The sequence below is a fragment of the Hydra vulgaris genome, chromosome 08, assembly GCF_038396675.1.
Source record: "Hydra vulgaris chromosome 08, alternate assembly HydraT2T_AEP".
NCBI lineage: Eukaryota > Metazoa > Cnidaria > Hydrozoa > Anthoathecata > Hydridae > Hydra > Hydra vulgaris.
This window is the reverse complement of record NC_088927.1, coordinates 52363805-52389653: the sequence shown is the minus strand read 5'-3', so window position 1 is coordinate 52389653 and position 25849 is coordinate 52363805. Positions and strand designations below refer to the sequence as shown.

General features: G+C 27.1%; 1 protein-coding gene across 3 annotated transcripts in view; it reads left to right on the top strand.

The window, feature by feature from the left end:
• The window catches only part of LOC136083950 (TNF receptor-associated factor 5-like), a 102233-nt gene extending 76657 nt beyond the window's left edge, over positions 1-25576 (top strand). For all 3 annotated transcript variants that reach the window (XM_065803910.1, XM_065803909.1, XM_065803908.1), the window contains 2 exons: positions 17671-18051; positions 23135-25576. In XM_065803910.1, the coding sequence (XP_065659982.1) occupies positions 17671-18051; positions 23135-23467 (714 nt within the window). In that variant the 3' untranslated portion in view covers positions 23468-25576. The remainder of the gene's footprint in view (positions 1-17670; positions 18052-23134) is intronic.
• Positions 25577-25849: the final 273 nt, after the last annotated feature.

The window sequence follows — 25849 nt, the reverse complement described above, 5'->3', positions numbered from 1 at the left end:
TTCTGAATATTCTTCTAAGTCTGGGAGATATTATTGATATCCATGGTAAAGAAATTGTAGGAAGGTTAATAGAGTTTGAAGAATTTCATTTTTATTTGCTGAACGTTTTTAAAATTTTTTAGTTCAAGTGTTTACTGAAAATGGGTACGATGAAAAAATGCTTAAAGATATTTCTTATCACGTTCGAAAAAAATGTTAATATTAAACGTTAATACGTTCGTTAAACGTTGATATATTATATCAATCAATCAATCAATATATTCTGAATTACATGCTTTTACAATTCAAGGATGTTTACAAATAGTATAATTACTAATGATGCGTAAACACCTAATAATAATGAATAATAACATAAGAATAAAATAATAACAACTCTAAAAATCATAACGTTAACAATAATAACATTAATAATAACTATAATAATAAAAATGGTATTAATAACAATAAAAATAATGGTATTAATAAAAATAATGATATTAATAAAAATAAAGGTAATAATAATAATAATAACAATGGTATATTTAAATATATCTATACTTATCTACATACGCACATAAATATACATACACATTCACACACATATTAACACACATACATACACATATACACACATTTGCACACATACATATACCCACACACGCATACATATATCCACACAGGCATACGCACATACACATTCAATTATTGGGCAAGGACGACAAAAAAGCTGTACATAAATGTAAAGGTTCTTAAAAATAAAAAAATTAAAAAAAAAAATAAAATAAATAAAATATACAAGAGAGAGTATTTTTAATAAGACTATTAACAGTGATATATTGCTTTTATTGATGTTATTATTCTAGTAGCTATCCAAATAGTGTTTTTTTTAATTTATTGAGAAAATTATATCAGTTTTCAGTTTTAAAAGAATGAGGGAGATTGTTCCAAGCATTGGTGCACTGATGTTTAATTGATTCGCTGCCAAATTTTATTGTCCTAGTATGTTCTACAAAGATATTGTTGCATGAAGAGGATCCTAGGAAGTGAGAATGTTTGTTACATATTTGAAGGAAAAAGTTCTTGAAGGAAATTGGAAGTTTATCATGAAGATAATCCCATACAAATAAACAATTTAAATAAGTAATATTGTCGTTAAGCCTTAAAATTTTAGACAATTTATACAGTAGAGAAACATAGTCAAATAGGAAACTTTGAAAGTGAATAATTTTAAGGGCTTTGTTTTGAAGTGAAACTAGCTGGTTTAATGGACCTTTTTTTTTACCCCAAATCTGACATGCATACCTAAGGTGCGATCCAAATATGGCATGATAAATACTCATAAGTGTTCCAAATTTATGAAATGTCTGATCTTGGCTAACATTCCAACTGATCGGCCACCACTTTAAATTAGAGAAGCAAATCTAAAATTATAATAACTGGTAATTTAGTTAAAAATAAATTTATATTATATTTAACTGAAAAATTAAGAGTATTTCTCAAAGAATAAATAACAAGATAGAAAAGTTTTTGACTTTTTTGAATTTAAGAATATTATTTATAACCAACTACAAAAATACTAATTATAGATGCAGCGTATTTTTTATTCCACCACTCTCCTCATTCTTTACTTTATAAAGGATCAACACTCTATATTAAAAAAAAGAGGCACAATGGGGGATGGAGGGGGGATTGGAGTTGTTGATGGCGAGCTTTTGCCCTAAATTTAAGCTGACACCTTAAGTGCTTTATGAGATGTGGGCCCTCTGTTTAACCTACAATAAGCCAAAAAAGCATTGTTAGATGTCTAAATTCATTAAAAAAGAAAAAAGTAAGGCATGATAAAAGAAGTAAAAATATCAAAGATTAACACTACAAACCAATTTACCTGTTGTTGTTGCTTTTTCTAGAGCATTGTTAAAAATAGTCAAAATCTGTAAGAAAAGATATTTATTGCAAAGACAATTACCTATTACACAAAATTAAAAATAAAAACAGCTATATAGGTGCAAACAAATTTTGCAATTTGATCAGAAAATAAAATTATTCTTACCTTGATTGCGACAAACTAATTTCTTTTTAAACAATAAGCTAATGATCAACATAGCAAACTTTAAGCAATTAAAATTTACTATGTTAAAAACATATTTTAACAGTAGACAAAGTGAAAATATGATAGTTGGTAGAGCACCAAAATATAACTAAAGAAATAAAATAACAACTAAATTTGCAATGCGATGCGTATTATACCTCGCTCTCGCAGACCCTGATATCTTTCATTTTGATTACTATTTATTTCAGCAAGCATAGGTTTATCTCTTTCATTTCAACGATTTATCTCAGCTCACCTAACCTGGTTTCTTTCATTTTGAGAAAGCCTTTTAATTTTACTTCTTAAATTATCAGATATAATTAAGCATCAAAGGAGTGTGTTAAAACAATACTTAAAATAATAAAAGTTAAACTTTTATTTTTGATTGAAATTGGGGTTTTCTTAAACTTATCCAAAATACAGTGTAAGCAAATAAAACAGAGCATAATATAATAATCTAATTCTATTCAACCTCTAATATTAGTTATATTTAAATTAGACGTATTAAAATAATTTAGCAATGTAAAGATATTATATTTCTATCAAGAACTTATACTAAAATTATAAAAAAATTGATATAATCTTTTTAACTGAATAATGTTATATTTAAAGTAGTTATTATTAATTATTGACAAAGTATTATAAGCATTTAAATGCAAAAATAAAAAAATAAAAAGTAATTAAAAATATTATAAATTTTTTACAGACAATAACTCATAATTAAAGCAAATTGAAAAGATTACAATGCCTCTCTGCTCAGCCAGTACTGCCAGCATTAAACGGTAAAAAGCAATCATCCATCTAAAGTTTCCTTCCATTACTTTGAAATGTATTTAGTGCAAAAATTGCAATAATAAAGTAAATAAAAAAGTAATAACAGAAAACCTCAATAAACAATCTTAAATTTGCTTTAAGTGAAGAAACTTGAAAATATTAAAACTTCTTGAACTATTTTTATTTTTTTATATATATTTTTTTCTCTTCATTTTTTGTCGTATAAAAATATAAATACAACCAATATTTCCAATATACAGATGGCCGGGGCAAGAAGAAGACACAATTTGTCTTATCGCCAAGCCCTGAGAATGATTCCGTCAAAAAGTAAATAATTTCGTATAGAGTATATAAATGTTACCAATATATATAAAATAAGACTTTATTTTTAAAAAGATAAAACAAAAACAAAAAGTTACAGGGTCATAAATAATTTTTTTTTATTTTTTTTAAAAAAAAAATTTTTTTAAATTTCTTTTAAAGTAATAAAATAAATCAATAAAATCAATAATCAATCAATAAAAGTAATAATCAATAAAAAGTAAAATAACAAATTCTTAGAAATAAATATTAAATAAATAAGTATATAAAGATAAATTTGCACATATTTGGTACACATTGAGTATACTCAGCTTTATAAATAGTTCTTTGGAGTGAGTAAAACGGCCTACATTAGATATTATTCTCATTGCATGTTTATGTTTATTAAAAAGTTATTTAAGTTTGTTTTAATTTGTGTTACACCAAGCAACGTTTGTGTAATTCAGATAACTATGAACAAAGGAGAAATATAACAATTAAACAAAAATGAAAGAAAATAACCAAAAACCAAAAAAAAAAAGATTAAAAACAAAAACGGTCTTGCTTTATAAAGTAGGCCAATATTTCTTGAGATTATGTTTTCAAGATAATGTATATGATTTGTCCAAGTAACGTTTTCGTCAAGGAGTACTCTTAAAAATTTTAATAAATTTTAATTCTCTTTTTATAAATTGACTGCCAATATAAAGTTTTGGAAGTTTTAAAGGGATTTTATCGTGTTCCTGAAAGCGATGAAAAAAAGAATATTTTGTTTTATCTAAATTAATTGATAATTTATTTGCATTAAGCCATTCTGTGAGTTTTATGAGTTCCATGTTAACTGAATTAAACAACATTTTAATATCGTGACAAGCGTGAAACAAATTTGTATCATCCGCAAACAATAAAGTGTCTAGTAACTTACAAGATTTGCTTAAATCATTAATATAAATTAAAAATAAGAGTGGTCCTAAAATTGACCCTTGCGGAACACCACATTTTATATTTAACATTCTAAAGAAAAAAGGTCAATAAACTATATATCTTTTTAACATTTCTTTTAGACACATTCTTTCAAGAATTTTTTTTCAACACATTTTATGATTACACTAACTACAAACAAATTTAATTTATGTGTTTTATCATGCCAGTACACAACTTTACTGGCATGGGCATCATTCATGCTCTCAAGGAAGCCATGTCACATTATAGAAAAGTAAATTACTTGGCTAGCAAGGTCAACACTCTTGCTGTAAACTGAGCCAAGCCACAACAATAAGAAACCTTGCAAACAACATAATAACCACTTAAAATCTATTAACACATAAATTTATAAAACATAACAAACTTTGAAACACTTCATATATAAAAAATATTTACACACTTACAAAACATAAACCATATATATACATATATATATATATATATATATATATATATATATATATATATATATATATATATATATATATATATATATATATATATATATATATATATATATATATATATATATATATATATATATATATATATATATATATATATATATATATATATATATATATATATATATATATATATATATATATATATATATATATATATATATATATATATATATATATATATATATATATATATATATATATATATATATATATATATATATATATATATATATATATATATATATATATATATATATATTGATGTTGTTTTATTGTACAGATTATGATACAAAGTCTCTTGTTTGTTTGAGAGTGATCAATATTAAGTAAATTGTTTACAAAATTGATCAGTATTAATATATAAAGAGTTTGATTATTTGAAAAAATACAACTTTGTGATGGAACATAAAGTTTCATGCCCTTCGGCAATCATCAGTTATATTTTATTCTTTAAATTAAGAAAAAACCGTTAAAAAATACAAAATACAGAAATTGACAGAAAAAACATAACAAAGTAATGGAATGAGTTCTGACATCAAAACAAAAAAACAAACAATATTTAATTAATTAGAAAATTGATCAATCACCCATGTCGAATAGGGTGAGAAGAAATTTGTTTCGATGCCTGCACTTGGATAGCATTTCACTTTTTTTGTTTAGCAGATTTTTATTTTTGGAAAATAGAATTTCATATTTTTTGTTTATGCATAGTTTGCAGGACTTCATGGTTGGGTTGTAATCGAATTTCCTAATTATTTTCCATTTATCAAAAGGGTTTAAGTTGTCATCTTTTAATTTCCAAAATTCTTTTAATTATAAAATGTTCGCTTTTGTATTTTAGAATCTTAAATGATTTTATATGGTTGGCATAACTAATTTTGAATGGTGTTTAACTTATACCGGTGTGGTTTTTGTTGACAGGAGTGTTAGTAGGATTATTGAAACTTATATTGGCTTGGTATATAATATTTTTTGTTAAGCATTGGTTTGATAAAGGGCAGGTATTTTTATTAGGGCAAATGCAGTTGGTTTTAGGTGGAATTTTTTTGTTGTTCATAATTTGTTGATTGTGTGCGTTTAAAAAAGACTTCTTAATCGGCATACAGCTATAGCTTATTTTTATAGTGTTTCTGTTAAAATTTAACTATTGCATTTTCATATTGAATGTAATATAATTTTCTTACATTAAACTTAAGTAAGTTAGAGGAGAGTGGCGCACCATGATACTTGGGAACCATGAATTATTGTAATTGTGGAGGCAACTTAAGAGTTTTTTAGCATCAAGGTATTTTTCAAGTTGTTTAATTTTTATTCTGAAATATACCTAAACTATTCTAATAAGGTACTACATGATTGCATAGAAAATTATATCTGGCTGAATTCCTATATTCTCAATGGATTTTAATTTTTGCACCGCATAGACCACCAACTGGGTCATTTACTGTTAATGGACTGAGAGTATGATTTTGCTACTTAACTATATTAAAGTTCTTGGAAGTTTTAAAATATTGTATCAGGTTCCGTAACTAAGGCAGTAACTTAGTAGCCTGAAGCTAATAAACTTAATAATAAACTTTCAAAACAACTTCTGCAAGTTTATTTTTGTGAAACCACTTTGCGTTTTTATTTGTATATTCGCTGTCAACAAATCTTTATTATGTAATTACGAAGTTACGACATTAAGGAACAAAAAAAAAACTGAAATTAAAAAAAAATGAATCTAATATATTAAAATATCATTTTTTTTTTAAAAGACATAAATTATATAAAATTTAACAAATTAAAGAATTCCAAGTACGTTAAAATTTGTATCACAAAAAAAAATTGTAAAAAAATTTTAATAAACATATGTTCACGATTTTGATTATTAACATTAAGTATATAATGGCTATTGCTTTTGGAATTCTTCATGTTACATCAGGATTTGGAAAATTATTTTATAGATAAATCAAAACTTCATTAGCCTTGCAATACTCAACACAAAGTTTATTATTAAGTTTATTATTAAGAAGTTGAAACTCCCTAACTTCTCAGAAATTGTGCAACTTTAACTATATTGCGAATAGAAATCATAATGAAACTATTACAAATTATAACTTTAGGCTCGTAAAAAAGACGTTACCTGGTATGTAATTTTAAATAAAATTTGTTCAAATCATCAAAAGAAAAGAGAGTCTTCTTAGTTTCAGTTTTTCTGATACAAACAGTGAGCTGCTTAGCTTAGCAGTTAACTTGATCAAATTGACTTGTTAGTTCCATGAAAATTGCATATTGAAATTCTGAAAAGAAAAGCGAAAATTCAATTAAATATTTAATATGTGATTTTTCAAAATTGACAAAATATTTATTACTAATTGCAACTTTTAACTGTCCAAAAAGAGAATAAAATTCAACTACTTTTTCATTTTCCGTCCTGGAACATAATCTAAAATTTGGTGGTTGATTTCTTTTCAACTATATAAATGTTCTTGGGAAAATAAAATAAATTTATCATTTTTAAATCTTGAGTTATTTGCATTGGTAATTATTTAAAAACTTTGGCATATATATAATTCTGGCATTTATAAAATAAAAATAAAATATGGCTGATGATTGCCGAAGGGCATGAAACTTAAAGTTCCATCATATATCCAACATAAGTTTCCAAATAATCTTTCAAAAATTTCAAAAAACTCTACATACATATATATATAAATATATATTTATATATATGTATATATGTATATATATTTATATATATATATATATATATATATATATATATATATATTTATATATATATACATATATATGTCTTTTTGATGAGTCTTACAATAAAGTTTTAAAGAAAGGTCAAATGGACTTACATGTGCGCTATTGAAATGAAGAGAGGAATACTGTTTTTACAAGATATTATACTTCAGAGTTCATGGGAAAAACTGCTGAGCCCTAAATATCTTCAAATCCTGTCAGAGACTGGTTTAAATGATGAAAAAATGCTTCAGGATGACCCAAATGTAAATTAAATGTTTTTGGAAATGCTTAACAAATAATGTCATAACAATGAATTAAGTACACTCATTGATATTGCCTGTGGTTTACATACTATCAATGGATCTTTATAAATTGGTGCTAAAGCTACAATTTGGAACTAATAATATTTAAAAACCCTATCTTTAAGAAATACAAAAAAAGCATCAACCGAGCTGGCAAAACACATTAACACAGCAACTGGGAAAAATGTCAGCTCTTCTTTTATTCAACGGCATCTACTTAAATTGGGATTAAGAGGGTGAGTTGCAATTCGAAAACCATTGTTACAGTGTCGCAAAAAAACGACTTAAACATGCAAAACAACACAAAGATTGGGCCCAGGAAATGTTTAATGGGGTTCTGTACACCAACAAGTCCAAATTCGAAATTTTTGGAATGAAAGGACGCCAATAGGCTTAAAGAAGAATTAAAGAAGCCTATCATCCCGAGTGTTTAAACCCTACTATTAAACACAGAGGAGGCTCTTTACAAGTTTGGGGCTGCATTATCTTCATCCGGAGTAGGTGATTTAATCAAAATTGGGGGGGGGGGGGGGCTTCTCACCAGGGAACGTTATGCAGATATCCTAAGGTACAATGCTGTATCATCCAGAATGAGACTAATAGGTCATAATTTTATTCTGCAGCAGGACAATGACCCAAAACATTGTTCCCGAGTGGCAAAAAATTATTTAAATGATTTAGCAGAGGAAGGAGTACTGGAATTGATGACCTGGCCTCTGATTGAGCATATTCGGGATTACCTGGACAGAAAGAAGGTCGAATATGCTCCACGAAATGCTGAAGAATGTTTTGAAGTACTTCAAAGAGAATGGCACAACATACCCGGTTTTAACTAACTTGTATGAATCTATTCCCCGGCGAATATTGGATGGGATTGAGGCAAAAGAAGGTCATAGTAAATATTAAGAGTTTTTTATGAAGTTTGACATTAAAAAGTTTGTAATTGTTCCATATTTTGTGTGAAATACATGTGTTTTAATAAGTTTATAATTTAGAACTACAAACTTAAATATTAGAGAAGAATTTTCCGGGATTTTTTGAGAAAATGTAAGTGGTCTAAAACTTATTCACAGAACTGTATATATATATATATATATATATATATATATATATATATATATATATATATATATATATATATATATATATATTACATATATATATATTATATATGTATGTATATATATATATATATATATATATATATATATATATATTATATATATATATTATATATATATATTTTTTATATATATATATTAATATAACTAGATATATATACATACATATATATATATATATATATATATATATATATATATATATATATATATATATATATATATATATATATATATATATATATCTAATTTCACCAGATGACTTCTTTAAATTCTCAATAATAGATTAAATCTGTCAAATATAAGTATTGACAATTTCAATATCTCTTCCATAACTTTTCTTTTTGCTTCCATTTTCACTAGTTTCTCTACAGACAAGGCTTTTGAACATGGATCATCAATATACTTCTTTCTTGCTTGTTTGCAGTAATCTAAATAATCTTTTGTTATTTTAATTTCATGAGACATGAACCCATGAAATGTGAGGTAATCTTGGATTGAACGTAAAGAGATTATAGTGTCTGGGGACATATTGTTACCGATCAGACTTTTGTTGCTGCTAAAACCACATTCAACTTGAGCTTGTTGGTGCGATAAAATGAGGACAATTTTGAAAATCTGTAGTCTTTATCAAAAGTCAAAAATACATCTTTGTTATCAACGACCACACTTTTACAGGACCTGGAATATTCTTTTTTAGCTAAATCACCAACAGAAGCTCTAATTTTTTTGAAAGTAACAAGCTTCATCAACAGTTTGTCAAAAAAATAATCAAATTTTCTATGATATTCAACCATAAATGCGGAAATACACACCAGACAGCGAGCAACCAACGAAGACAAAGGGCATTTCAATAATATAGTACACATTGAGAAAAGAAAATCACGTATTTCCTTTTTGAACTTGTCAATTTGAACATCAGTCACTTACTCTTGAGTTGCTGGAGATAATACTTCAATGAAATACTAAAATCAGGGTGATTCCATGTCAAATCAGCAGGCTCATGTCAATCATGTTTTGGATTTTGATAAGTTTTTTATATGTTATGGGGTTTATAAAAATTAAGAAAATCTGAAATTTGGAACCTCCAACCCCTTAGGGTTCTTGAGATATTCAGGATTCAATTTTCTTATTTATTCTGACTCAGCATTTTTTGCAAAATACTTTTTTGTTGTTACATTGCAATAATAGAGTCAAATGAGGTATCATCCTGAAATTTTGTACATAGACAATCTTGTTTTGGGGTATTTGGATGGTCAAAATGATGGTCATCTTTTTTTAGGCATTGTTATAACTTAATATATAGATATCAAACATCACTATTAATAAAAAATATATTACTGCATTTTTCAACTTTTCTAAATTTTAAGTAAAGCTGATATATATGCTGAGTCAGCATAAAATTTGTTGCAAAATTATTTATGACAAAACTAGCTATTCTTAATTTTATGTTGTAAAAAAATATTATTAAAGTCTTTTTGAGGGCAATAATAAACTTGAAATTTATTTATATTTTTTTTGTGCCTAGGGTAGGTTCTAAGAATGAGTAGGGGGCAATTAGACTTCCCTCCCCTCCCCAAAAAAAAAAAATTATGTATATACATTAATTATAAAATTAGTTAAATTTTCCAAATTAAATATTTTTCCAAAATTGATAATTTTAGAGGCCTTATGGAGCAATAATTAGAAAAAATATTTTTATTTATTGAAGCTAATTTTTTTTTGTAAAAGACCAACATTTTTTTAAGTATAGAAACTTTACTAGGCTGTAATCCAAATGCATTTATAAAAGACATTTTTTGTAAAAGGCTATATTTATAAAAGACATATTTTTTTCTTTTATAGACAAAACCTTTTATTTCCTCATTATTATATTATTGCTTCTGATTTCATGCTGTAAATATTAGTTTCCTGTTACTTTGCAGAATTTTTATATTTAATTAATAAATGTTAAATAATTACTATATGTTCTGTAAATAAAATAAAAATTAATTACCCTTTAATCATGTATAAGAGGAAGTCATATTATTATATGGCACATCCATTGACACATCCAATTATATGGATATTTTAATAAAATGTATAAATAATTTACTATAAACTAAATAATGTTAATGATATTTCTATAAAATATTTATTTTGTAAAATATTTGAAAACTAGATTTTTTGAATAAATTTAAAAGTTGAAAAATATGTAAAAGTGTTCTATTGGATTAGAATGTAATGTTGAATATTACTAGCAAGAAGACAAAGTCTTTTAGAACTATCGACATTTTTAAGTGATGAAAAACACAAGTTATTATGGAGAGCTGGTTTAATTGATTGTTGAAAATTCTTTACACTAGTTTGCTATTATCATAGAGTACACTTTGGAGTTGCATTTGAAAGAAAATTTCAGAAATGCTGTAATTTATTTAAAAACCATGGAAATCGAAAGAAAAGTGTCAGAGGCAACTAATATTATTTTCATGATAAGAATAATTTAAATAGTAATTAAATAAACTAAAATAATAATAAGACAACAAAATTCCTTTTTAAAAAGAAAATTCAAATATTTTTATAAATTTAAAATTTGTTTTTTACAATAATAATAGTTTTTAGAAATGATTGTTTGTTTGTTTTTATAGGAAATGTGAAAATACCGCTATCAATAGCAATAACTCTTAAAACACAAGATGTTCCTGTTGTATCTGGATGGAAATTATGCAGTAGATGTAACATAAGGTTACACAAAGTTACCTTATACAAAAGGCTAGAAAAGCTAAAAAAAACGCAGAGAAATTTGTATAAACCATCATCAAAAAACGGAAAGTCACTTTCCTATGAAACCATTGATTTTATCAAAGTGACGAGTACACACAAATGATGCCTGGAAAAAAAAGATTTTGTCAGTATAGAGTACAAACAACACATGCAATAAAGACTAATGCTTGATGATGAGAGTATTTTAATTAATTTAAAAAAACTCCATGTAGCATTTAAATCGGAACACTAATTTAAATGTTGGATTTTCAAAGTTTTGCAGCCTTTGCCCAAGATGGTGTGTAACCACAAACTTGTCTGGCACTCACAATGTGTTTATGTATCTATCGTCAGAATGTTAAGTTGTTAACTGATGCTCTTAAAATTGACGAAGACTATAGGAATTTAATGGAAATGATTGTTTGCAAAATTGTAATTGTAAACAAAAAATCAATTGTCCAATGAGTGGAAGTTGTTTATCAAAAAATGTGGTATATAAATGTGTTGTTTCCTCTAAGAATGTACCTGATAAACAATATATTGGCATAACAGAGGGTGAATGGAAAAAACGTTTTGCCAATCATAAGCAATCTTTCAAGAATAAAAAGTATTCAAAAGACACCATGCTGTCAAAATATATATGGGAATTAAAAGAAAAAAATATTGATGATTTTATACTGAATTGGTCTATCCTTAAAACAGCGCCTGCATATAACAATATTTCCAAAAAATGCATACTATGCCTACAAGAAAAAATTTGAAATAATTACACATGCAAATCAAGAATGCTTATTAAACAAAAGATCGGAATTAATTTCTAAATGTAGGCACGAAAATAAGTTTCTCCTAAAAAACTATAAAAATAAATGAGTTCAAATAATATTTACATTAACTACCCTTTTTAAAAAAACATTTTAAAAAAATAGCATAAGTAATCATTTCTAAAGAATTCTTTTTATAATAGTGTCAGCAAATTCCACAAATGTGTGAAAATTTATAGTAGTTAAGACATTTGCAACTTCCTGTAATTTAATTTTTGGTATAAATTGAAGTTTTATTAATTTGATCATCCATTTCTGATGAATCTTTGTTGATGAAACACAGTGTTAAATGGAAAAATTTAGTTAAGTGATTTTCTACTAATATATATATATATTTATATATATATATATATATATATATATATATATATATATATATATATATATATATATATATATATATATATATATATATATATATATACACACATATGTGTGTGTGTTGTGTGTGTGTGTGTGTGTGTGTGTGTGTGTGTGTGTGTGTGTGTGTGTGTGTGTGTGTGTGTGTGTGTGTGGTAAATATATATATATATATATATATTACATATATATTACATATATATATATATATATATATATATATATATATATATATATATATATATATATATATATATATATATATATAATATATATACATATATATATATATATGTATATAGTTAAACTCGAAATCATCATCAGGGTTCTCCTTAAAAACTCCTCCACTCCTCCTTAAAAACCTTAAAGATCCTTTAAAAAAAAAAAAAACTCCTTAAAAGTCTAAAAAAGATAAAATTTGACTGCTTTATTTTTCTTTACTTTCTTTTTTTTAATCATCTAGGAAATCTATTAAAGTAAATGGATTATACTTATCTATAGAGAAGCGTATAGTTATATATATATATATACATATATATATATATATATATATATATATATATATATATATATATATATATATATATATATATATATATATATATATATATATATATAACAAAAGTATATGATTTTATCTCATCAAAGTAGTAACTATACGCTTCTCTATAGATAAGTATAATCCATTTGATTTAATAAAATTTCCTAGAAAAATAAAGGAGAGCAGTCAAATTTTAACTTTTTTAAGGTTATTTAAAGACTTTTAAGAAGTTTTTTTTTTTATAAAGGGTATTTAAGGTTTTTAAGGAGGAGTGGGAACCCTGATGATGATTTCGGGTTTAACTATGATATTATTGATACTGCAACAAGTATTATTTCTTTCAAATAGCATACAATGCAAAGACAGTAAACGTGTAACGTAAAATCTGTATGGAAAGATGATTTTAAGTTCCTATTTGAGTTGCATTATTTGCAAGAATTTTGGCCAATATCCAAACAATCATTGAGTACAAATATCCTAATTTAAAATTTTTTTTTAATAAGGAAACTATGTCTCACAAATTTTTTTTTTGTGCATTACAGATAGCTTATTCACACTTATAAAAATAGTAAAATTGCTACCTTAAGGTAGAATACATATACAGTGGTGGCCAAAAATTAAAGACCACTCATTTTTTTTCAAAATTTATTTTTAACCTTAGTATAATTTTATTTTGGAAAGAGGTATCAAAAAAAGAAAAACATTTTTAGAAAGAATTTTTATTGTTTTTCATATTTATTATAAAAGAATTTATAATTTTTTTACAAAATAATGTTAAAAAATTAAAAAACTGACTAGTAAAAAATATAAATGGGAAAAAAATTGGACAAAATTTTAAGACTAGTTTCAAAAATATTTCAAAAAGCAATAAAAAAATAATTTAGAAACGTGTTGTTCCTCCATTTGTTTTCAAGCACTCTTGTACTCGTTCTGGCATTGAATTCATTAAAGTTTTGATTACTTCATCAGGCACATTTTTCAAATGATGAGAGATAGAAGATTTCAAATCTTCCAAATTGTAAAGTTGTTCTTTACCAAGCTTGTGATCAAGCCACGACCATAAGTTCTCTATTGGATTCAAGCCTGGACTATTGGCAGGCCATGGAAGCACTTGAATTTTATTAGAATTGAACGAATCGCTAACAACATGCGCTTTATGACACGGCGAATTATCTTGCTGGAAAATAAATCCATCTTGCAACTGCCATAAATCAATGCTAGGAATAAGCGAGTTTTCAAAAATTTCGATGTACCTTTCTTTGTTGAGTCTACCATCGAATAAATGAAAAACGTTAACTCCTCAGGCACTCATACAGGCCCAAATGCCTATTGAACCACTGCCTTGTTTTTTTCGTTTCAAAATGCATGATTCATCGAATCTTGGAAGTCTACGCAACATTACGCGTTTGCTTGGAAGTCTACGCAACATTACGCGACCTGTTCTGTTGTCTACCTCAACGTTCATTTCATCACTAAAGACCACACGGCTCCACTGATCTGTTGACCAATTTTTATGTAGTTTGCACCACTCTTTCCTGGCAAATTTTTGTTTTCTATTTAAGCGTGGTTTTTTTGCAGCAGCACGCCATAAATAATTTAAATTGTAGAGGACCCTTCGCACAGTTCTAGGGCTTGCTTTCAGACCATTTGACAGTGTCCATTTCGTAGACAAGTCTGTAGATGATGCTTGTCTGTTTTCTTTCATTAATCTCACTAATGAGCGAACATCACGGTCATTTGAAATTTTATTGCGTCCAGTCCTATGACAAACATTAATTGACCGGGTCTCTTTGTATCGTTGAATTATGTTAATAATGCAAGAGTGAGACCTTCCGAGCTTTTCTGCTATTTGTCTGATGCTATAGCCTTCTTCTTTTAATACAAGAGCCGCGTATCTGTCTTTTTCTTCGATCTTTGCACACGTTTTCGCAATATTTTTATATCCTTATTGCAATTCAAAAAATAAATGTTTATTTGATATCGAAACTCAGGTTTAGACATTTTATTTTATAGCCAACGTAATAAGCAATTAAGACAGTTAAAAAAAATAATGAATTATTATTTTTAATAAGTGAAAATTAAAGATTTGAAAGTGGTCGTTAAATTTTGTCCAATTTATTTAAAGAAGTACTCGTCAGTTATAAGTACTCATCAGTTTTTTAATAAGTTAAATGCTATTTAATTAGAATTAGATTAAAAAAATTATACCACTTTAATCCGTATGTTTTAATTAACAAGGTATTAAAAAAAAATTTAATATGTCAATTAGAATCTTCTTAATTTTAATTTAAAGATTAAGAAACCAACTAAAAAATGAGTGGTCTTTAATTTTTGGCCACCGCTGTAGGATATGCACATATTAGAATATGTACCTTTAAATATACAAATATTGTTCCTTAGGTTACATATTCTACTATGTGATATATCTTTAGTAAGGTATAGTTTTCTACACTTTATATAGAACATAGCTTTAAGGTAGAAAATTGTATGACAAATTATTTTATAATACAATTTTCTACCTTAAAAGGGTGAAAATTACACCGTTCAGATACATCCCTCTGGAGGTTAACAAAACCTTTCCTTTCAGATAAATCAGGTCACTCTAACAAACATATCACTTTAGTAAAAAACATCACCTCTGAGAACTCTTTATTGATCAATATTTTCAAACGCAGCAGTGCCACTAGTAGCACAAACTTAATACATTTATTTTCTTGCTTTATAGACCCAGTTGATGCAGATATCAAAAAATTTATTGATCAACCCAGTATAGTAAACATAAAGAAAAAACTTAGTATGTGTACACATAGTTTCCAGTTCCATCAAATCACACCTCATGATATTACAAAATAATAGGGCCTATAAATAATAAGAAAAAGACTAGTGGTGATATAACAACTTATATGTTAAAATCTTATATTGTTCACTTTACGAACAGTCTTACAGATTGCATAAATAATACAGATTACAGATTGCATAAATAATAGTATCCATGATGGTAAAAACCCATCATTTCTAAAAATGGCTGATGTTATATTATGTTTTAAGAAGAATGAGCCAACTTATAAGTCGAATTACTGTCCAATTAGTATTTTACCAGCCCTTTCTAAAGTTTTTGAAACTATTTTATATGAACAAATTATGATATTTACTAAGCCTAGATTTGATAAACTTTTGTGTGGTTTCCGAAGAGGTTATGGTACTCAACATGTCCCTTTTTTGTTACTTAATAAGTGGCATGATTGTATTAATAATGGAGGCATTGTTGGACATATGGATCAATATTAATAGACCTCTCAAAAGCATACCACTCTATCTTGCATGACTTAAAAAATTGCTAAATTTGACTAAATTAGTCTGTGGTTTTTCGAAAAAAATTCGAAAAAAATTTCGAAAAAAATTCTCTTGCTATCCTATATTTTATGTCATAAACAAAGGGTAAAAATCTTCTGCCTCAAATTGGGTGCTCGCTTCATAAAGGAGAGGTTCTGGGTTCAATCCCCACCACGTCTCTGGTAGTACCGTGCTCGACTCATTTCTTCACGCAGAGCCCTTGTTTATCAAGGTTCGTGTTTCGGAGTTATAGAGTTGAAAGAGGGTTATACCACAAATAAGTAGCCTCCTCGTTTGTAGTGGCCTTCTCGACCTTGAGGAGGTGAATTAACAAAAAAAAAAAGAAAAAAAAAGAAACGCCTCCTAAAGGCTCCATATATAATGATTCATGCTGTACGTTATATAGAGCCACCACTCTCTGGAACACTCTAAATAGTGAGACCATGTCCACAAAAAGTCTTGAGGTGTTCTAATAACACATCAAGAATTGGTATGGTAATAATTGCAAAATTATTTGTTTTTTTTAAAAAAATTTATTTCATACTGACTTATATCTTTAGCTAAGACTGTATTATTATAAATATTTTTTCTTAAATTGAAACAATTGTAAATTTTCATGACATTTTTTTTTTTTAATGATACAATTGTAATTTTTTATGACATTTATATGTGTGTGTGTACTGTCTATAAAGTTAAATGTGTTGATTTAAATTAGTTTTAGTGTTAACTAAAACTAATTTAAATCACGTAAAAATCAATTGAAATAAAATTTTAAATTAAAAAAAAACAACCTTACTAAGCATATATCATATATTCTACCCTGAGTCAGAAACTTTTATTTCTTTTTTTTGTGTGTAAATTTGTGATTATTTGCTTCATTATAGTAATGACTTTTAATTTCTGGCTCATGATTGTTAATTGGCTACTTTTAATGGAAAGAAGGGGCGGTAGAAAACAACAGTAAATCACGAATGCCACGTTATTTAATATTTTTTTTCCTCTTTTTTCTCTACAACTTTTGAATCAGTTAAAGAACTGTTGATTTTGTTTTGATATGTGTAATATAGATAATTTCTTATCTTAATTTGTATTAAAATAATTAGCATATTTGCTATATTAAAAAGGGAATGAGAAAAGAACATGAGACGCACGCCAATTCTTTAATGCAAAACCATCTTTCAATGGCAATATCAAAATTGGACGCACTTGAAAACAAAATTACGTTAACAGTTGATACACTTGAAAATAAAATTGCGTCAAAAGTGAATGCACTTGAAAATAAAATTATGTTAAAAGTGGATGCACTTGAAAATAAAATCACCTCGAAAGTAGAATCATTTGAAAACAAAAATGCATCAGAAGTGGTTGCACTGGAAAATAAAATTACATCAACAGTGGATGCACTTAAAAATGAACTTATTTCAAAAGTGGATGCACAGAAAGATGAAATTTTGTTACATGAGAAAAATTTGGAAATAATAAAGGCCTTTCTTGCAGTTAAAACGGTAAGAAAATGATTTAAATAAAAATGTGTTTTAAAGTAGATAAAAAATAAAAGCCAAAAATTGACAAAAAAATATATGTAATAATCAATTACTTACTAATTGCATCCAGCCGTGAATGTGTTTTGCTCAGAGTTGAAAAGTAAAACTTATAATATTTAATATATTAAAATATTTTAAAAAAAAGAACATGCAATAAAATAAAATTATTAGAAAAGATTGAAAAAAAATTTTTTTTTAATTGAAAAAGACATATAGTTATAACTTTTGAAGTTATTTAAAAAAAAGTATTCTTGGGCAATCAAATTAATTGTGTAAAGTTCCAATATCAAAAAACGTTTTAGGAAGGGTAGAGGGGGTCTAGTTGAGCATTTTTTACTAAATCTAACAGATCTCATGAACATTGGATCGGACTTACATTATTTTTTCAATATTAGAAAGATAATTTAAACTTCTAAAAATTTGTTAAGAATAAAGTATAGTTTTTGATTTTTTTTTTTTATATATATTGCCTAAATTTTGCAGAGCTGTTCAACCTGCACAAGCGGGGTAGGTTAAGCAATAGTGTGTAGCAAGTTGAAAAATCAACAAACAAATGAATATGTATGGTACGAAACTTGGGTGAACCATCAATAAAACTTTTATTAACATGAAGCGTGTGTATAGATTATTAACTTTTTGATTTATACACTTTACTGACGAATGTAAAAAAAGTGAAAAACTTTAATAGTAAGAAAGTCTCATAAAATATAAAAATACAATTTTATACAACTATCTTCAACTTTGAAGATAGTTGCATAAAATTAAACATTAATAATTTTAAAAAATATATGTAAATAATGTACCGCTCTATTGTTTCTCATCGAAGTTGTGATTTGCAAATTTGGGTTCGATAGTTCAGTTTAATTTATTTTTCTCAAAGATGCTCAACTTACCTGTAGACAAGTTTTTGTTAAGTTTGTTTTTTTTATCATATTTATTTTTGTAGAGAACTTTATTAAGATTTCGAATTTGCAAAAGCAAAAAAAAAAGATCCAATAATATCTTGCTTAGGATTTGGTTGTTTAAATAAAAAAATTACCAAAAAGTATAACTATTTGGGAGAAAGCATTTTCATTAAAAAAAACACACACAACTTATATGATTGATTTCGCTTTAATGACAGTCCATTACCACAGCCATGGGTCGTGTTAAGTCTGTTCCACACCCGACTATTTCTAAATTTGTTCTTAATTTGGTCTCTAAACTTTAATTTATTTTAGTAAACAACAAAAATTTAATTGATTCAAAGTTCAGTTTAACAATCTTATTGTTTTATTATGTGTTTGGTAAACAATTAATTTACGTAAGAGTTGTACTTATTTACTTCAGTATCTTAATAATCTATATAGCATCTACATAATAAAAGTTTCTTTAACATGTAAGACGGTTGCGTAACATTTCTTCATGTATTTTTAGAAACTTAGGCTATCATACTATTTAAATAAAATATCTACATAATAAAAGTATCTTTAACACGTAGGCTATAATACTATTTTAACCCACTCATTAAAATTCATTTAAAAAGCAAATTTGGACCTTTTTTTGGAAAAATGGGCTAAAGAGACCTAGTTATTTCAGATAAAAATTTATTTAAAAAGCTAATTTGGACAAATTTGCAAAAATGGACCAAAGAGATCTACTTATTTCAAATAACTTAGCTTTATCTGTTTGATATTTTTTATAAAAGCTTTTCTGTAAAAAAAACTCTTAACATGTGTTTTTAACATTTGTTAGGAGTTTTTTTACATAATCTATTCAGTTGAGCTGTTTTTACCTCAGAGTTAGGCAAATAAATTAATAAACCTGTTGTTTGTGCCAAAAATCAATACTTAATGCAAATGGAAACTGTGCCATAAATCAATACTTAATGCAAATGGAAACCGTCTAGATCGTAATAAGGTGATAAAAGTATAAATGGTTTCCATTCAAATGTAAAAAATAACAGAAATATAAAAAACAAAGCAAAAATAGCCAATACATCCATTCAAAACAATAACTCCAAAGATATAAAATGAAGAAATTAATAAGAAGAAAATTAATATGAAAGGAAAAAGTTATTTTCCTTGAGATAAAATAAACATGAAAACTTAAGTAAAAAAATTACAAAAAAATATTATATTCAACAAAAAAAAGTATCAAAAATACTTATATAAACAATTTAAACAGAAATATTGTTTCATTATTATATAGCTTTTAGTGAATTGTTAAAACGAAGCTAAAACAAAGTTTAATAATTGTGTAAAAATTATTAAACTTCGTTTTAGCTTTTTGAATACAATCCACATTCAGTACATTTCTTAAATTCTGCTATGTAAGAACTTTTTTATGTACTCTATGTATTTATTTATAAACTCAAAAAGGTGACTAAACAGATAACATACACATACCAGTAAGAAAAAAATATTTATACAAATGACTCGCCCTAAGTAAAACAGAGCGTAGAGCAATTGATGAATGATAACTTCAATGTTTTAATTATTTGATGAGAAAAAAAAAATTATTTAAAATATTTCCAGATTTTTTTGGATATCCGTATATAATGCGTAGAGCAATTGATGAATGATAACTTCAAAAGATAATCCCTGAAATTATAAACAATTGCAAATACAAAATTTGTGAAGTTATCATTCCATGACCAACCTTTTTATGCATGTTTATCAAACTTAAAAAACAAATAATTTAATGATTTAGTTCTGGAACATGCTACATAAAATGGGTTGTATGAAAACTAAGACATTTCTTGATTAATAGCAACTTTATTAAAAGTATGACCCTGACTTTTCTTTATTGTCATTAATTATTGTTAATAAAAGTGTCTTATTTAAATGATTTATATAAACCCATATTATTTTCTTATTAATGTATATATATATATATATATATATATATATATATATATATATATATATATATATATATATATATATATATATATATATATATATATATATATATATATATATATATAGTATATATATATATATATATATATATATATATATATATATATATATATATATATACTTTTGAAGATTATTGGTTTTGCTTCTAAACCTTTGAAGCACTGTTAAATAATTTTATCATTCCATGCAATCTCATTTAGGAAAAGATAAGAATATTTTTACGTTGCCTATTTAATGTTATTGATGAATCCTAAAAATTTCTGTGGATCTTCAAAGAAGTTAAATATTCTATTTAGAGCAACTGTTTTAGAAAAAGCTGATGATGCTTTATAAATATATATATATATATATATATATATATATATATATATATATATATATATATATATATATATATATATATATATATATATATATATATATATATATATAAAAGCAAATAAATCTTCCCTTATAAGCAAATAAATCTTAAATGTCAACATTCCCTTTCAAAACAGTAACAATGAAGGTGACGGTAATATAATCTCAGATGAGCCTATGTCATATATACCAAGATTTCTAACTGATTTCTTCAAAATATTGTCGAGGAGTCTAATTATTATGCCTTACCGCAAAATGTAGGGAAGAATTTACATGGGGACAAAAATGAACAATAGTAATTTATTGGCATTTTGTATTTAATGAGTGTTGCAAAGCTCTCATCAACACATACGTACTCGAGCAATGAGATGTATTTTGAAAAAATTGCCTCAGTGATGACATTAAAGCGAGGGGAAAAAATAAAGTCGTTTTTTGCCTTGCCATGATGACATGCAGCGACCAGAAAACTGTACTAACAAGCTTTACAAGGTCGTCCGATCGTCAACATGCTGAAGGAATCTTTTATTAGCCTGAAGCATGAAGAAATTATGTGCATTGATGAACAAGTTGTTCCTTTCCAAAGAAGATCCTCTTTGAAACAATACAATCCTCAAAAACATAAAAAGTGGAGTTATAAGTTTTATATTTTGGTGTATGGACATGTTCATAATTTTGAGATACATTTAGTTTCCATTGGTGTTTGTAAAAGTCTGATTTGAAAGCATCTGGAAATAGGGTGATGCACTGGTTAGTACCAAGGCAAGTACCAAATTTACCAAGGCACATAAATGGCACAAGCTATTCTTTAACAATTGGCACTGGATTGGAACTGGTGAAAACACTTTACGATCCAGGCCTAGCATGCACAGGAACAATGCGTACCAACATAAATGTCAACATGCCCACTGATGGTGAATTAAAAAAAGAAGGCAGAACTACCATCCAACTACCATCAGGGTTACTACAGTTGATAATGTTGAACTTCCTGTTGTCAAATGGTTCGATAACAGGGGTATTGCATTGCTTACAAGTTATGAGGGGGTGAATCCAATAACCATTGTTAATTGCTGGGAAAGAAAATCCAAGAGATTTGTTCCTATCACACAACCGTCTATTGTTACTACGCACAAGAAATATGGGGGTAGTAGATCTCCTTGATGGCAGGCTGAGTCTGTAGAAGATCCATTTTCGAACCAAAAAGTGGTTTCACAAACTCATTTGGCATTTTCTTGACTTGATGCGAGCATAGATATTTTGTCGAAAATTACACCAGCTTTAAAGAAAGATTTTCTTCCCCAGGAAAACATGAAAAAGGCATAAGCTTTAAAGAAAGATATTCTTCCACTACACATGTTTAAACTAACCATGGTCAAATTCTAAATCCAGCCAAACTATCCTTTTCTGTTGACCATCTTCATAGAGCAAAAACAAATGCTGTAAAGATACCTGAGCCATCCCCTAGTAAAGATAATTTTGGTCATTTTCCTTCTTTCGTAAATAAAAAGGGTCGTGGGAAAGACCCAGGCTGCACTAGCAAAACGAAAGTTTCTTTGTGACCAGGGTCCAGGGTAGTTCCTTTATGGTTAACATTCAATTCCCTAGGTTTATTTTACTATTAAAATATAAAAAAGAAACAAAAAATAGTTTTTATTAATATTTCAATTTAGCTCATCAATTATATTTATATATTTATTTTATTATATATTTTATTATTTATATATCCTGAATTCATCATGTATTCTCCTATTTGTGAAAATAAATATTTCGTTTTTTCTCCCTAGGCAGAGTTTGTAACCTTCCATGACAGTATCGAGTCATTAAATTGGCACCCCACCGACACGACACGATGTAACTCCTTCAGTGGTTGTCTCAACCTCTACCTACTCGAATTTCACGACGAGTGCTGGTTCGGGTTCTATCCTGACTGTACCAGAAACGATTTCTTACGGCACCTGCACCACACCCTCACCCGGTCAACTAACGAATTACTCAAAGAAAACAAACAATTCCTTCAACCGCTACTACGGACACGGAAACTTTCCATCAACCTTTACCACGGAAACGGTTCAATATATGACACTCTCGCGAGAATACAAAAAAAACTTAAGAATTAAATGTTATATTGTACTTGTGGGACTTAAATATATAAACATATTTCTTTAATGATAAAAAATTTTCTTCCGTACGTAAACACATCCTAAATCTTCGATACATAAAAAATATACTTATGTATTTCTATCGAATGGCAAAAGTCACCTTAACTAAACAAACTGTTTCATTTATTATCTGAGTGAGAGTAACTATCATAAATGAAAACCGTCAAACCCTGACCACGCTATAATTTAATCTTAAAATGGAAACATCGAAAATTAAAATGGACTGAAATGTTTCCCATAAAAGCTATGCTGATGCTATAGCAACTAATTTTAACTCAATATTGTCTAATGAATTTAGCACATTGAAAAGAACCCTGTTGTGTGAAATAACAGAAAAAATAACTGAGCCTAAAATTTTACTCGCTCTTGAAAACGCCATGTTAGATCACGATCTGGAAGGCCTGCAAATTATTCGTAAAGGGACAATGATCGAGATGGTCATGAAAACTGACAATTCGAAATCGTTGATCCTTGAAAATGGTCTTGTAATTAATGGTGTAATCCACCATTTTTATAACTCTACTCCAACAAGAAACTTATGCAAACGAGTTGCAGTATCGGTAATGGGATTGCCTCTCGAAAAAAAATATTTACCTGTCGGCGTGGCTCTTGAGCAACTCGGATATGGAAAACATATACACACAAGAGCAGTATATTGCAAAACGCCTAAAAACGGAACACCCTATTATACAGGGATACTAGTTGCCATGATGAATCAATTAAATAAACCAATACCAAGATCTTTAAATATAATGTCAGGATAATCTATACCGGACAAACCAAAGAAGAACTCCTGAAACCAAAAGAAATTTTTACAGGAGCGACCGAAGAACCTAGAAAAAAAGTAACGGAAACTAAGGAACCAGAAACATCGGAAGAAATACCTGAACCAACAATTAAATTTTCTAAACCACAAGAATCAGAAGCCCCTATGGCGATATGCTAAAACTCTGTCGAAAAGCAAACTATAAAAACCGATACCAATAACTTAAATAAAACAAAACCAAAGACACCCGAACAAATACCACAACCGCCTGAAATAAATTCTCAAACACAAGAAACAGAAAATCACATGGAAGAAAGTCAACATTTTGACAATAATAATATTGCAAACAACGACAACATCATAAATGAAGCAAACATAGAAGAACCAGAAAAACAAATCGAACTTCCCTCAGAATATCTTTGCTTAGATTATACTGGGAGGCATGTTTACAACTTAAATTTATTCTACCGATTCGATAAAACAAAATGCTCGGAAGATCAACTATTAATATTTAAGGCATACAAAAAAGCAGAATATGATCAGAGAAAATTCGAAAGACAAATAAAAAGAAACAAAATAAATTAAATACCCTTCGAAAAATCAAGAGATAATATTAAAAGCAATACACAAATCCAAAATAACTCTTCATTCAATCATAATGACTGGACATAAAACTAATACATAAACACCAAAGTAAGACTTCAGAAAACTATAAAAATTATATTAGAAAATAAAAAAATTAAAAAAATATATATATACACCCACAAGCATTAAACTATGATAAAAGGAAGAAAACAAAAAAACAATACAAAAAAAAAGAAAACAAATATATAACATTAAAATATAAAACTACCTACTACTACGGAAAAAAACACATACTGAAACTTTTTAGTCCCTGTGTTAATCCAATTGCTGTCATTAGGTTAACCTAATTTCAGCATGATTTCCAGCCATTGCACAATCTAACATCATGTGCAAACCTGTCCGCTTTCTCTATGCTATCTTTCTACTGCGATTTCTTCTATCTTTTGCTCTAACATATCTTCGTTCTTCCAAAACTCATTTTACTCTTGGCCGTAGAGCGGTAATGACGCTCCCCTACTAGGGGCTGAACACGTCTCTGCGTGCCATGGTATGGTGGTCTCCGTATGGCAATTAGCTGGAGGAGAATAAACCACAATACCAAAATATAAAACTACCAAAATTAACAAAAAAAGTTTATAAAATTTCAAAAAAAAAAAAATAAATAAATAAATAAATATAGAGTAAGTTACATTCTATTTTTTGTTCTCGAGGAGAAATAGAGTACGATACATAATAAATATAGAGTTATATACTGTGTAACAACAGCAATCAGCAATAAATCGAGATCATTTATAAATTACACAACTGATAGGGTCCCTCATCTTACACGTGATGCTAATGTTATTACCCCATTCGAAATGCTAGAAGTTGTGCATTGTTCTCAAAACGTAAACATTAAAAACCCCTTTCAAAAAATCCTTTAGTTTACTTTTATTCATTCCACTTTTAATAACAATGTAAACATTATTTACGTTGCTTTTTATTTCTAA